Here is a 15000-nt window from a genome sequence, read left to right as displayed (position 1 = left end):
TCCCCTGCCGCAGACCGAGGCCGCCCTCATGTACGACGCCGTGTCCCTGTTCGCCAAGGGCCTGGACACCCTCAGCAGCTCCCACGACGTCGACATCGAGAAGGTGTACTGCGAGGGCGACAAGACGTGGCAGCACGGCGACTCCCTCATAAACTACATGAAGTGGGTGAGTTCGCTGCTTTGAAATCATTTTGATTGATTTTTTTCGTACTGTTGTAGCTTTCTTGTTTTTCCTCTTCATTTTCTGGTTTGTTGTGTATGCTTATTTCTTTGTCTTGAAAAAAAAATATATATATATATATACACACACATATATCAAATCTTCATCTATATCTATCTATCTATCTAACTATCTATATATTTATATATATATATAGATATGTGTGTGTGTGTGTGTGTGTGTGTGTGTGTGTGTGTGCGCGTGTGTGTGTGTGCGTGTGGGTGTGTATTATATATATATACATACACACACACACACACACACACACACACACACACACACACACACACACACACACACAAACACACACACACACACACACCCACACACACACACAAACAAACAAACAAACACACACATGTATATGTACTTATATATATGTTTGTATATATATATATATATATATATATATATATATATACACACATATATATACATTTGTGCATACACATAAATCTACACGCAGTATATCCGCCCCCTAACGCCCCCCCCCCCCTTTCAGTACGGCTCGCCGCCCCAGTTCGGGGAGAGCTACAAGATGGGGCGGAACTTCAGCTCGTACAGCGGGCCGGTCATCGGGCTCACGGGGCTGGTGAGGTTCGACCGCATGGGCTTCAGGTCGGACTTCGAGCTGGACATCGTCGAGATGGATCAGAACGAGACGCTGAAGAAGGTGGGTCCTGGGCTGCGGGGGTGTTTGAGGCTTGTGTCGGAGGGGTTTAAGGGTGGGTTTCCTGATAGGGGTTCGGTGTCAGGGGATATATTTTTTTGTGTGATTTTTTCCCCCCTGAAAGGAATTAGGGTTAGGGCATTTTTTTCTGGCTTTTGAAATAGTTGGGGTGTTGCATTTTTTAAACTTTTTTTGAGATGTCTGTCTTTCTCTCTCAGTTATTCCCTCTCCTCTCTCTCAGTTATTCCCTCTCTTCTCTCCCCGTCCTTATTCCTCTCTGTGTCTCATCTCCCCCCCCTCTCTCTCTCCCCAGGTGGGCACGTGGAGCCTGAGCGGGCACGTGAACTATACCAAGTCGTGGGCAGACACCAAGGGCGCGGTGGAGAAGAACCTCAAGAACAAGACTCTCATTGTGATGGTCGCTAAGGTGAGGCTGACGAGGGAAGCTGAAGTGAAGTTAGGAAGGAGAAAAAGAGGAAGGGTTAATGGAAGAAAGAGTTATTGTTGTTGTTGTTGTTATCATTATCACCCCCACTCACCACCTACCACCTACTACTCACTACTCATCACTCACCACTTACCATTCACCAACCACCTACCACCTACCACTCGCCACTCACCACCACCACTCTCTCTACCCCACAGGCCGACCCTTACGTAATGATGAAACAGGACCCGATGCCCTTAGCCGGAAACGACCAGTTCGAGGGCTTCTGCATCGATCTCATCCACGAGATTTCGCTCATCAGGGGCTTCAACTACACGTACAAACTTGTTCCTGACGGGTCGTACGGCAGCAGAGACCAGATCACAGGCGAATGGAACGGCATCGTCAGACAGCTGATGGACCACGTGGGTTGCTTTTTAGAGGGGTTCTCTGGCGGTTTCTGAGGGGGGTTTCATGTGTGTATATGGATAGGTAGGTAGGTAGATAGGTAGGTAGATAGATAGATAGATAGATAGGTGGATAGGTAAGTAGGTAGATAGATAGATAGATGGATAGATAGGTAAGTAAGTAGATAGATAGATAGATGGATAGATAGGTAAGTAAGTAGATAGATAGATAGATAGATGGATAGATAGATAGGTAAGTAGATAGATAGACAGATGGATAGATAGATAGGTAAGTAGATAGATAGATAGCTAGATAGGGATAGAGACAGAGATATAGGGCTCTTCGGGGTTTCATATGGGTTTCAAGGGATAACATCGGGGTTTCATGAGATTCCATGACTTCTGGGGGATTCTTTGTTTTGTGTGTGTCTGGGGGGGGGGGGGGGTTATGGCCTCTTCGAAGTTTTGTAGAGGTTTCATGCGAGGTTTCTTCGGAATTTCATGAGATTTCCTTTTCCTTTAAGTGGCTATTATCATTATCATGGAGAGGACCGTAATGAGATGGAAATAATGAGAGAGAGGGAGAGGGAGAGGGAGAGGGAGAGGGAGGGGGAGAGGGAGAGGGAGAGGGAGAGGGAGAGGGAGAGGGAGAGGGAGAGGGAGAGGGAGAGGGAGGGAGAGAGAGAGAGAGAGAGAGAGAGAGAGAGAGAGAGAGAGAGAGAGAGAGAGAGAGAGAGAGAGAGAGAGAGAGAGAAAAGGAAGGTTAAGGATTTTTTTTTGATGTGGTAGCAAAGTAGTTTTTTTGAGGTTTAGCTTTGAGTATAATTGTTAATGATAAGGGTTTTTACCAGTGTGTTAATTGGTCTCATTTCCACCGAGGTTTTTAATTTGCACTCAACATTAATTATAGCAGTGACTTTTATCCCCCAGCAAATTGCAACGCCATTGATTTTTCATGTTGCAAATTATTGCAACAATTTTTATCTCAGCAAATTGCAAAAAAAGATTACTTTTATCCCTGCTGATTAAGATAATGCTGACTTTTATCTTAGAAATGCAAAGTTTACTATAATGCTTACTTTTATCCTAGAAAATTGCTGAAAATTAAGGACGTTTATCCTGGCAACCGACTGTAATGTCTTTTATCCTTGTAAATTAAGACAATATTAATTTTTTTTTATCCTAGTTAACCAAAGTAATTCTCTAACTTCCATCCTCGCAATGTGCAATAATGCTGACTCTTATCCTTGCAAATTACCATAATTATGACTTTCTTCTGTTAGACAGGACAATAGCTGTGACTTTCTTGTAAATCCAATAATAATAGCTTTTAATCCTTACAAATCCCAGAAACACCTACTTTATCTTTGCAATTCCCGTTAATAATAGTTTTAATCCTTGCAAACTCCAAAAATACTGCCCTTTATCTTTGCAATTCCCGTCAATAATAGGTTTTAATCCTTAAAAATCCCAATGATGCTGCCTTTCCCCGAGCAGAAGGCAGATTTAGGCATCGTCGACTTCACGATCACGTACGAGCGAGAGGAGGCGGTGGACTTCAGCATGCCGTTCATGAACCTCGGTAAATAGTCCGGATTTTATTGAATCTTCGGTTTATTTATCTATTTTTCTATATATTTGTTTGGTTGGTTGTTGATTTGCTTGCTTATTTATCTATTATTTTTTTAATTGATTTGTCAGTTTATTTATTCAAGTATTTTTTTATATGTATTTATTTATTTGTTTGTTTATTTTTTTTTTACATCAGTGATAGAGGATCGAACTTCACGTAATAGTTGGATTGGAATGTATATCGGGAGATGCTTTTATTTATTCAGTTAAAGTGTGTTGTAACTTAAATATATAGTTGACTGGTTTAGCTGTCTTTCTCAATTATTAACTTCATTGGTAATTTGTTTTTTTTCATCGTTTTATGAGGCAAGACTTTCACTATCATTATCCGGCAAAAATATAACATTTATAAGAATGATAACGTTAAGTAATGGTAAAGATATTTAGGAATGATGATAAAAATAACAATAGTAATGATAATGATGATGGTCTGCTACAACTACTACTGCTACTACTAATGATGATAATCGTATTGATAGCAATGGTAATGATAATGCTAATGATCGTGATAATAATGATAATAGTAATAATAATATTGATGATAATGATAATAATAGTAATAGTAGTAGTAATAATGATAATAATAATGATGATAATGATAATGATAATAATGATAATGATAAAAAAAATAATAATAGTATCGGCATCATCCTCATTATTATTATTACTACTACTACTACTATTACCATAACCCCCCCACCCCTCCTCTCTCCTCCTCTCCCCCTCTCAAACACCCCCCCCCTCTTCGTCTTCCTTTCCCCCTCTCAAACTCACCCTCCCTCCGCCTTCCTCTCCCGCAGGCATCAGCATCATCTACAAGAAACCGCAGAAGAAGGCGCCCAGTCTCTTCTCCTTCACGTCCCCCTTCTCGCCCGACGTCTGGCTGTACATGGCCACGGCGTACCTCGGGGTCTCCGTCCTCCTGTTCATCTTGGCCAGGTCAGGGGAGGCGTTGGAGTGGCTGTGGCTGTCGTTGGTTTGCTTGTTTGGTCGTTGTGTGGGGGTTGTATGTTGTTGTTTTTGTTGTAATTGTTGGTGTTTGTTGTAATGTGGGGGTTGTATTTTGTTGTAGTATAAGGGGTGGGGGGTTGTTTGTTGTAGTGGTTGTAATTTTTGTTTTTATTGTAATTGTGGTTCCTGTATTTTTTTTTTAGGTGTAGTTGATGTCATTGTAGTTGCGACTGTCTTACTTGTTCTTGTAGTTATGGTAGTTGTGAAAGAGTCGGCTTAAGAGTAGTTAGTATAGTTGTGCCTGTTATAGTAGTTGTTAGAAGATCAGATGAAATGAGTAGTTACAGATTCAGTTGCTGTTGCAAAGGATAGGGTCATGATGACATGCTGTTCCTTAGAAAGAGCTTATGTTGCTAGAAATGAGCTTATGTTGGTGGGAAAGAGCTGATGTTGCTAGGAAAAGAGCTGATGTTGGGGGAAAGAGCTTGTGTTGCTAAGAAAGGGCTTATGTTGCAGTAGTATCACCATGTTATAGACTAGTGTTAATATAATAGTGGCATTATGTTTGGACAGCAGAGAATATGTAGATAGGATGATAATATGTTATAGGAGAAGGTAGATGTTGATAGGATGATAATGTTATAGGAGAAGGTAGATGTTGATAGGATGGTAATGTTATAGGAGAAGGTAGATGTTGATAGGATGGTAATATGTTATAGGAGAAGGTAGATGTTGATAGGATGGTAATGTTATAGGAGAAGGTAGATGTTGATAGGATGGTAATGTTATAGGAGAAGGTAGATGTTGATAGGATGGTAATGTTATAGGAGAAGGTAGATGTTGATAGGATGGTAATGTTATAGGAGAAGGTAGATGTTGATAGGATGCTTATATATATTTATAGGATGGATTCATGATGATACACTGTTAATGTACGAAAAGTGTTTGATCTTTATATATTAAGATGTGTTAGGCGCCATTATATAGGGAGGGCAATGTTATATATAGGTTTTAATATGACGAGTCTTTGCCTAATAGGAATTCATTGATATGTTGACTTCCCATAACAGAGGAGAGTAGGAGAGAAGTGAGAGGGTAAAAGATGGCAGGCAGATGGGAGTTTTATTTCATGATAGGAGAGTGATGGCAAGGGAATAGGAGGGGAAGGAGGCTAGAAAGGTTATCCAGAGTGCGTGGTGGCTCTGGAGTTCGTGTTGCGTTGCGTGCTCCTTAGAGGAGTCTCTGGGTGTGAAATGGGATTAGCTAATGTATTGTTTGTACGTGTGAACATTTACTGGTAGGATTTATATGTATACATATGTTTGTGCATGCACACACACACACACACACACACACATATTTAAATATATATATATATATATGTATTTGTATATATATAGATATATACATACTTACATACATAAATATACATGCATATATATATATATATATATATATATATATATATATATATATGTGTGTGTGTGTGTGTGTGTGTGTGTGTGTGTGTGTGTGTGTGTGTTTGTTTGTATTCACACACACACATACGTATATTTATGTTTGTATGTATGTACATACACATACATGTATAGACTCTATATACATGTTTTTTTGTTTTTTTTTCTTTCCTCAAATTTGCTCGTGACTATTTAGGTACATCCTTCTTGGTAATTGAATAAGATAATAACACAATCTTATTCAAGTATTCAAGTAGATCATTATTCTTGCCCCAACTACTACTTCCACTATTATCATCACCTGTGTCTCTCTGAGCCAGTTCTGTTCCAGGCAGGTCGCTGGCGAGAGAGGCAACGTCACTCCTCTCTCTCTCCTGCGTGACATCAGGATGCATTTAATGACGTCACTGACAGAACATTCAGTCTTTGCAGGTCATCGATGGGTCGTGCTGAGAGGAATTATTTATGTACACGCTGTGCATATATACGTATATGGATACACACACACACACACACACACACACACACACACACACACACACACACACACATACACACACACATATATATATATATATATGTGTGTGTGTGTGTGTGTGTATGTTTAAATATATATATGTGTATATATGTATATATGTATACATTTATGTATAGAAAAGTACGTATATACACACATATATGTGTGTGTATTATATATATATATATATATATATATATATATATATATATATATATATATAAATAATCATATATATTTATATATATGATTATATATATATATATATATATATATATATATACATACATACATACATACATATATATATACATATATATACATATATATATATATATATATATGTATATATATATATATATATATGTATACATATAGGCATTTATATGTTATATAAGTATATATATAATATATATTATATAGGTAAATATATATATATATATATATATATATATATATATATATATATATGCAAATACACACAGATATATAATGTTTGTATGGAAACAGCCTACAACGTATACGTTTATATACTTGCATACATATATACATATGTATACTGTATGCATGTGTGTATCCTCAGCGACTAATTGGATTTCTTTTTGCAGAAAAAAGCAGACTTACTGTACTTTTGATAACCAAAATTCTGAATAAAATTTTGCAATGAAGCCAAATGTAAAGAAACGGATACTATGACTTTTAGCTTACAGTTTTTCGAATCCTTTGAGTTGACTTCTGTTATACTTCAACCAATCAAATCACCTCCTAAAAGTAATCCAACCATTCGGAGAGAGAAAAAAAAAACAATACTTTTCACAAAGTCATAGAGAAAAACAAAAAAGTTCTAAATAGTGAGCAACAAGGGCAGCCAACCTGACCACCCTTAACCTCGTACAGGATGGCGCCGGAGGAATGGGATTCTCCGTATCCTTGCATACAAGACCCGGACGAGCTAGAGAACTCTTTTACGCTTCTCAATTCCTTATGGTTCATTATTGGCACGTTCCTGTGTCAGGGCGCCGACATTGCTCCTAAGTATGAAAAAAAGAAGAAGATTGGTTTTAGTCCTTCTTATTATTTATTTTAATTTCCCTCGAGCACGTTCGCAGGGGGCGTGTCCAGCAAATTCCGTTTCTCTCTTCCTTTCGTCCGTTTTTTGTCTTGAATTGACCATGAAACAAGCTGCATTTCCTTCTTATTTAGACTTATCTTTTGTAATTGGTCCAATTCATTATTATTCAATTGGTACAAACGCAACAATTTTCTTTCTTCACTTCTTCACTAAGCAGACAGTACAGTAACAACATAAAACAAACAAACAAAGAAAAAACAGCTGATATACACTCATCTTTGCTTAATCTGGTATTCTGTTTGAAAGAAATCCGGATTGCTTACTTGAATTGATATAGAAAATACTTTTGACTTTTGTTTCTTTATTTCCTCAATTTTCTTACTGATTATGAGGCTTTAATTGTCAAAAATAACCCATTTTCTTCTTTACATAGTATAGAATTAGTTGTTATATCCTTCTGCTATGACTAACTGATACAAATATAATATATACTTTTCCTTATTTGATTACTAAAAATACAGTTAAAGGTTCATGTTTGTCTCTTAAATTACCTCTTTCATTAGCACCACTAAAACTTATTTTTCTTTCCGCTACAAATACATTTCTCTTCTACATCGTCATTTTCTTCTCTCTCTGGCACAAACTTACTTCGAAATCAGGAAAGTAAAAAAAAAAAAAAAAAAGTAAATCAATAATAAGTAATATTAGAATTATTATTATTATTTATGTTTATAGACAGATATAGAGAAACAGCTTCCCTATGAAGCTAGTATATATTTAAATCTATGAACAAAATATATCTCACGAAATGATGCTATAACCTGGACACGCCCCCTCTCAGTAAAGCAGCTATGTCGGAGTCAGTGAACCAATTTTCTTTATTTTTTCCTCCTGTCTTCATCATGAACAATCGAGGAAAAAAAATATCCCAAAGGCCATAACTGAGCCTATGGTCTTGCCTTTTTTTAGTTCTTTTAAATAGATTTGTGTTCTTTATTTACTTTTCATTTGTGTAGTTCATTTTCTTTTCTTCTTCTCTTAGTTGTTGTTGTTGTTCTTGTTTTATATATATATTTTGGTAGCTGTTTTGATTGTTCTTCCAAGCTTCGTGACTCTGCTGTGAAGTTGCTGTTTCTCGGTGTTTCTTAGTTTATTAATTCTCTCTTCCTTGCATTTCTTTTATTTCATTTTCATTTAGCTTGATATCTATTCATTTTTTTTCAGTGTTGGCTGATGTGAAACCCTCGTTTTTTTCCATTTTTTATTTAGACCTTCATAGACGTTAACCATTAAAAGTCTTCATTACCCAACTATAAAATTTAGTCCGCTTTTCACCCTCTTCGTGGTATATGGTTTCTACTGCTGCAGAAAAGCAAACAAACAAACAAACAAAAAACTATGTCATTCGGTAAGGTTGTGACATAATCTTGTTTTTGCTTCTCATGTTTTTAATGTATGTGTATGTTCTGTTGATTTTCCATTCCTATTTTTTGAAAGGGAACTTAATCGAAGTCATGTCATTTATACCGAGGTTGATTCGAAAAAATATATATGTAGACGAAAGGAAACGGAAAAAAATGTGATATTTTTTCGAGTATATTTTTGTGGGCTCTTTATTATCTCTTGTTATCTCATTTCTTTATTGAAAGTTTTTAGCGAATATTATACCCCACCTTCAAGCTCTTTCTTTTACTTTATTTTTCTTCCTTTCTTTATTTTTCATTCGCCCTAATCCCTTGGAGGGGCTTAGAAGGCAAAGTCAGGGACCCAGTGCTGGGGAACTCCCCTGCCTTGGGACTCGGCCCTCGACTCAACTTATTTTGCATGGGCTTTTTTCCCCCTCCTGCTTTTCCGTTTCCGTCCCTTCCCCAACACCTTCTACTACCCACTTCCTAAGGTATCAGAGCCGTGCTGAAAGGATGAAAGGATGACTTTGTACCAGTCCTGAACGGCCTGAGGGAGCCATGGGCACAGTATTTCCCTGTTCAATTTGTCTAGTCCATACCCCTCAAGGGGACCCTGAGGGGTGGACTGTTCAATTTGTCTAGTCCTTACCCCTCAACGGGACCCTGAGGGGTGGACTGTTTCTCTCCCCAACATACTCCAGGCTTACCATGGCCAAAGATGTTATACCATTATTAGGGGCACTAAGGCTTGCCCCTTAATCTCATAACCCCACCAATTCAAACTCTTCCAATTCCCCGACCCCAGGCTCTCCTTTGGCCATGGCTCTGAACTCTGCAACTACTACCCCCTCCTCAATGCCTACCAGTACATTATCCACCCAAGTCAACACTCAATCTCCAGGAGACATTTCTACTCTCCCAACATGCTTAACTTCATCAGCTCTACCCCCACAACCTTCTTCATCGGCTACCCCATCCTCCCTTATTACTACTTTAAGTCGTTACGACTCGCGACGACTTGACAAGATGGCGAAGAGACAGGTTGCGAATGAATACGATCTGCCACGACTTCCTTCCGACGTCATTTTTATTTAAGATAACTCCACGACCAACGTGCACGACTCTGCACGATCTGATCTTCGTGGGCGCTCGGTTGTAGAACTGTGAATAAGAACTAGTGAATTGACTTCTCCTTTATTCTGCAACATGTCAAGCAACATCCAAGCAATGCAAGCGGCGCCGTCTGGCATCGCATGACCTTCCTTGGTCGTGTTCAAGTTCCGTCCAAGTTGTGCAGCAAGCTTGGCACACCGTTTCCACAAGACGATTGCTTCATCTTGCTACGGTACTGCTACGACCGCGGCGACTTTGCTAAGACACTTGATTATTACAGTAATTTTTTGTTTCTCTCCTACTTACTTATTTATTTATTTTCTACCTTTTTTCTTCATTTTTTGGAAAATTTTCACAACTTCCCTAACTTCAACGGCGCAAGAATCTTGAAGGTGGGAGGGGAGGGGGAGGTCGTCTGTTAGAGGCTAGATGTGTGGTTAGAATTCCCGGGAGTTTGTTGTCTCAGTGTTTTCTCAGTTTGTCTTCCGATATCCGTGGTTTTCTCCGTCGCTGTTTATTTCTTGGTCTTTCCCTCTCTGTTCGTCTTTTTCTCTGTCCGTCTATCAGTCTCTCTCTCTCTCTCTCTCTCTCTCTCTCTCTCTCTCTCTCTCTCTCTCTCTCTCTCTCTCTCTCTCTCTCTCTCTCTCTCTCCTCTCTCTCCCTCTCTCTCCTCTCTCTCCCTCTCTCTCCCTCTCTCTCCCTCTCTCTCTCTCTCTCTCTCTCTCTCTCTCTCTCTCTCTCTCTCTCTCTCTCTCTCTCTCTCTCTCTCTCTCTCTCTCCTTTCCTCCCTCTTTTTGTCAATATTAAAAAAATATATTGGTATTATATGACGTTGAAATGATATGTTTCGTTTTTACTACAATTTCTAATATTATTCACGGTGTTATTAATACGATTTTAGATATAATGATTATTACTGCATTTGTTATAATAATGATAATAATAATGATTGTAATAATAATAATTATCATTATTATTATTATTAACGTTTTTGTTATCATTATTATCAATATCATTGTTATTATTATTATTACTCTTGTTGTTATTATTATCATTATTATTACTATTATAATAATGATTATTATTATTATTACTATTATAATTCTAATAATAATAATTAGTATTATTGTAATAATGTTAATAATAATTGTTATTATTATCATTATCATTATTATTACTTTAATATTATCACTGCTGTTATTATAACCCTTATTATTAATATTATAATTATTATCATTTCAGTTATCATTATTGTATTGTTATATTATTGTTATATATATATATTATTACCATTATTATCGTTATTATTATTATCATTATTATTATTATTATTATTATTGTTATTATTATTATTATTATTATTATTATTATTATTATTGTTATTATCATAATCATTATTATTATTATTATTATCATTATTATCATTATTATTATATCATCATCAACATCATTATAATTCTTCGTATTATTATAAATATTATTATCATTACTCTTATTATTGATGTTATTATTATTACTCTTATTATTATTATTATTATTATTATTATTATTATTATTGTTGTTATAATCATCATTATTGTTACAATTATAATAATAATAATTATTATTATCATTTTTATTGTTATTGTTATTGTTATTCTTATTCTTATTATTATCATTATCATTATTTTCAATACCATTATCATTAACATTATTACTATCATTACTATTATTGTTATCATCTTAACATCATAATAATTATTGTTAAAAGTTCTATTTTTATTTCATAATTTTAGTTATTGTAATCATTATCATCATCACTATTTATCACTATCACTATGTGTATGATGGTTTCCATGATGTCCTTTTCGGCTATCATTATGATTTCAGATCCTTAATTAATATTTTGTGGTATGGTAAAAATACATTCAAAATATAATTACCCGGAAGATGGAAGAGTTGAAGAATAAACAAAAACAGTAACAAGACTGATAAGCTAAAACTGAAAAAAAGAGATAAATATCAACCAATAAAAGAACAATAAAAGGAAAAGAAGACATAGGAAGAGAAGGAGAAAGCATGAAAAAAAAGGGGAAAAAACACGTCACGCCGACCTCCTCCACGCCAAGGTGACGGAACTCGCGTGGAATTTCTGTCACTGACTCTTCTTCTTCCTCTCAGAATGTCTCCTGAGGAATGGACGAACCCCTACCCTTGTGTGGAGGAACCCGAAGAGTTAGAAAACTGTTTCAACCTCGTAAACTCATTGTGGTTTATTATCGCGACGTTCTTGTGCCAAGGTGCCGACATAGCTCCTAGGTAGGATACGTATAAAAAGAAACTCAAAAAGAAAACAAAATAAAATCGGTAGCTTGGGGTGTGCACTTTTATGCATTTTTTGTTTTCTCTTTTCTCTTCTTCTTGTTCTGTGTGCTTTTGATGTACACTTTCAAAATGTGCGAAGACAGGAATTTGTGCAAGCGTCGTCTTCGTCTTTGTCGTCAAGAGATATACGTTTGGAACAAAAAAAAAAAAAAATGTCTCGAGCGTGAGTGTTTTGGTTTGCAGTAGATGATTGCTTGGGTATACCCCTTTGTTCAATAATGGAATTCTGTAATATATTGATCACTGAAGATGACCTTTTCTTTTGACTGTATTTTTTTACGAGATTTATTTCTACTTTTTTCCAGTAACAGGAGATATTATCTATATTATTAGAATTCCTTTATTGTTTCGATCCCTTCTCGCAGACCTTAAACCATTTGTACGTTAACCTACTTTTTTCTTCTTTTAATTGAAAGATCCAGTACCTGTCCCCTGTGATCAACGCCTTTTCCACTATTGATCAGGAAATAATGTTGATGATTTTCAATGTAGTGTGACGTCATGCTTACGTCAGCTCTCTCGTCGCGCGGCAAATCATTGAAACTCTTTCACTTGTAAATAAGCAGCAAAGCAATAAAAGAGAAACCTAATTAATCAGTACATATCCTCAAATATATATTTTTTCATTATAAAGCTACATCAATAAAACTTTTTATATACGAAAAAGACATTAATTTCTAATCGATTGTGGTCCGCCATGCTTTCCTTCCCTACAGTTGACCAAATATATTTTTTCACCTACAAGGACCTGCTATTACACGGTGGTACCACTAATTACCATGATATTAATGTCTGCATTTATTTCAGAGAATTGACAACCCATAGTAACTGCTCCTTTGCCAAATATGTTATTGATTTTTTTTTAAATATACATTTTTGAAAGGGGATGGACGTGTGCTTATGCTGTATGCTTGACTGAGGGCCTTGATTTGCTTAATTATAGAATGGCTTGTAATCCAATACGAATATTTAAATTTACCACCTGTTTGCTTTTTTACTTAATCATGCAATTCAATAGTTTTAATAGGATTTTTTTTCTTTTTTGGCATAACCGTTGAGGCTGGGGGGGGGGGGGGGGACCTGTATTTCGAATATCCTGCGAGGAAATTAAATCTTTTGCTTCACTTATTATTATCATTTTTTTCCGTGTGTGCTTTTAGACGGCTCCAAAACATTATTTTTAGATTGCATAACTCTAGAACATGGCAAATGAACCTACTTTTGTATTTTATCATTAGATATGCGCTTGTATGTTTTCTAGTTTCTAGTGTTTTTGCTTCTTGTGACAATATTGTATTTGTTGATGGGACGTTTATATTTATTTATTTTTCTACTTAGTAAGGTAATCAGGGAATCGTGTAGCTATATATATATATATATATATATATATATATATATATATATAATGTGTATATATATTTTTCTTAATAACCAATTTCTCATTCTCTTCAAGAATGGTTAAAGTGTCCGACGTGAACTTAACAAGAGCATTTTTTAGTACTTTGTACTGTCAGATGGAAAAGTTCGCCACTTCCTCGTCCGATTATTTACGGAAAGAGACGGAACATTATGAAACTTGGTATGCTATGATTTCCTTATATGACATATTCCAAACAAAACGGTAAATGACTGAATACTGAGCTAAGTAACACATTCTTATCCGTAAATTGTAAACCACTACACAATGTGCCATCCACTACACCACTACACCGTATCGTTTCGTAAGTGATCGGTCGACAAAGTGGAAAGAAATTTTCCCCTCGACTGTACAAGATCAAAGCTGAACAATGTGTAAATCAACAACGAAGGGAAGAGAAAGAAAACACACACAAAATAAGAAGAAAAACAAACAAGCAGATAAATATATTCGTGTGTTTTCTAGTCAGCCCATTCGTTGTTTTATGACCATTGACTGTGCATTGCGTCCAAAAGCTTAGAATGAAGGCCGCTAATCCTGGCGCAAGCCTCGTCCTCTCCACATAGACCTATCCACTTATCCACTTTTGCTTATGTTCCCTTCTACATTTTTTTTTTTTTTTTTTTAATAAAACAGCGAACCAGCCAGCCACCACGAACCTCCAAGCATGATCTTATAATGTTGATATCTATATTGACACCTTTTATAGATCAAAAAAGAGAAAACCTGCTTATGTTCATTTTGATTTTTCTCGAATGCAATTTTTTTTTTTTTGTACACATGACTCCACTCAAATCATTTGTCTTTCCCTACCCTTTTCTCAATCAATTTTTTTTTTTTTCTCTCTCTTCTCTCTCATCCAATCCTTCATCATTTTTCTTGGAAGTGTGGGTGTTTCCCCCCTCCTTTGCTGACCCGCGTGGCTGTGGATATGTCTTTCAGGATCGCGCCAAATGAATGGGATAACCCTCACCCTTGCATCCAGGACCCCGAGGAACTCGAGAACGCCATCAGCCTAAGCAATGCCTTCTGGTTCACAATCGGGTCTCTTATGCAACAGGGGTCCGATATTGCACCCAAGTAAGGTCCTTTCTCAGCTCGGAGGGAAGGCTCGGGATGTAGCCCTGTTTATCGTTGTTGTTATTATCATTGTTGTTATTATTATTATTATTATTATTATTATTATCATTATTATTGCTATTATTATTACTATGGTTATTATTATTATTATTATTATTATCTTTCTCTTATTTCTGTTCTGTCTCCCTCTCTTTCTCTGTGTACATTTTCATTTCTCTTTCTCGCTCTCTCTCTCTCTCTTTCTCTCTCTCTCTCTCTCTCTCTCTC

At 36.3% G+C, this 15000-nt stretch overlaps 1 protein-coding gene across 3 annotated transcripts in view; it reads left to right on the top strand.

Annotated features, from left to right (window-relative positions):
- Positions 1-15000, top strand: part of LOC125040180 (glutamate receptor ionotropic, kainate 2-like) — a 98966-nt gene that overhangs the window by 60755 nt on the left and 23211 nt on the right. Inside the window, exons 8-14 of one of the 3 annotated variants that reach the window (XM_047634719.1) lie at positions 14-166; positions 723-893; positions 1204-1317; positions 1536-1742; positions 3222-3306; positions 4157-4295; positions 14596-14733. In XM_047634719.1, the coding sequence (XP_047490675.1) occupies positions 14-166; positions 723-893; positions 1204-1317; positions 1536-1742; positions 3222-3306; positions 4157-4295; positions 14596-14733 (1007 nt within the window). Of the gene's footprint in view, positions 1-13; positions 167-722; positions 894-1203; positions 1318-1535; positions 1743-3221; positions 3307-4156; positions 4296-7178; positions 7317-12032; positions 12171-14595; positions 14734-15000 lie in introns of all 3 variants that reach the window. The other 2 variants (XM_047634720.1, XM_047634718.1) reach the window with 2 other exon arrangements.

Source organism: Penaeus chinensis, chromosome 28, assembly GCF_019202785.1.
Source record: "Penaeus chinensis breed Huanghai No. 1 chromosome 28, ASM1920278v2, whole genome shotgun sequence".
Classification (NCBI taxonomy): Eukaryota; Metazoa; Arthropoda; class Malacostraca; order Decapoda; family Penaeidae; genus Penaeus; species Penaeus chinensis.
Note: the sequence above shows the minus strand (reverse complement) of the source record. Positions and strands in the feature narration are given on the sequence as shown.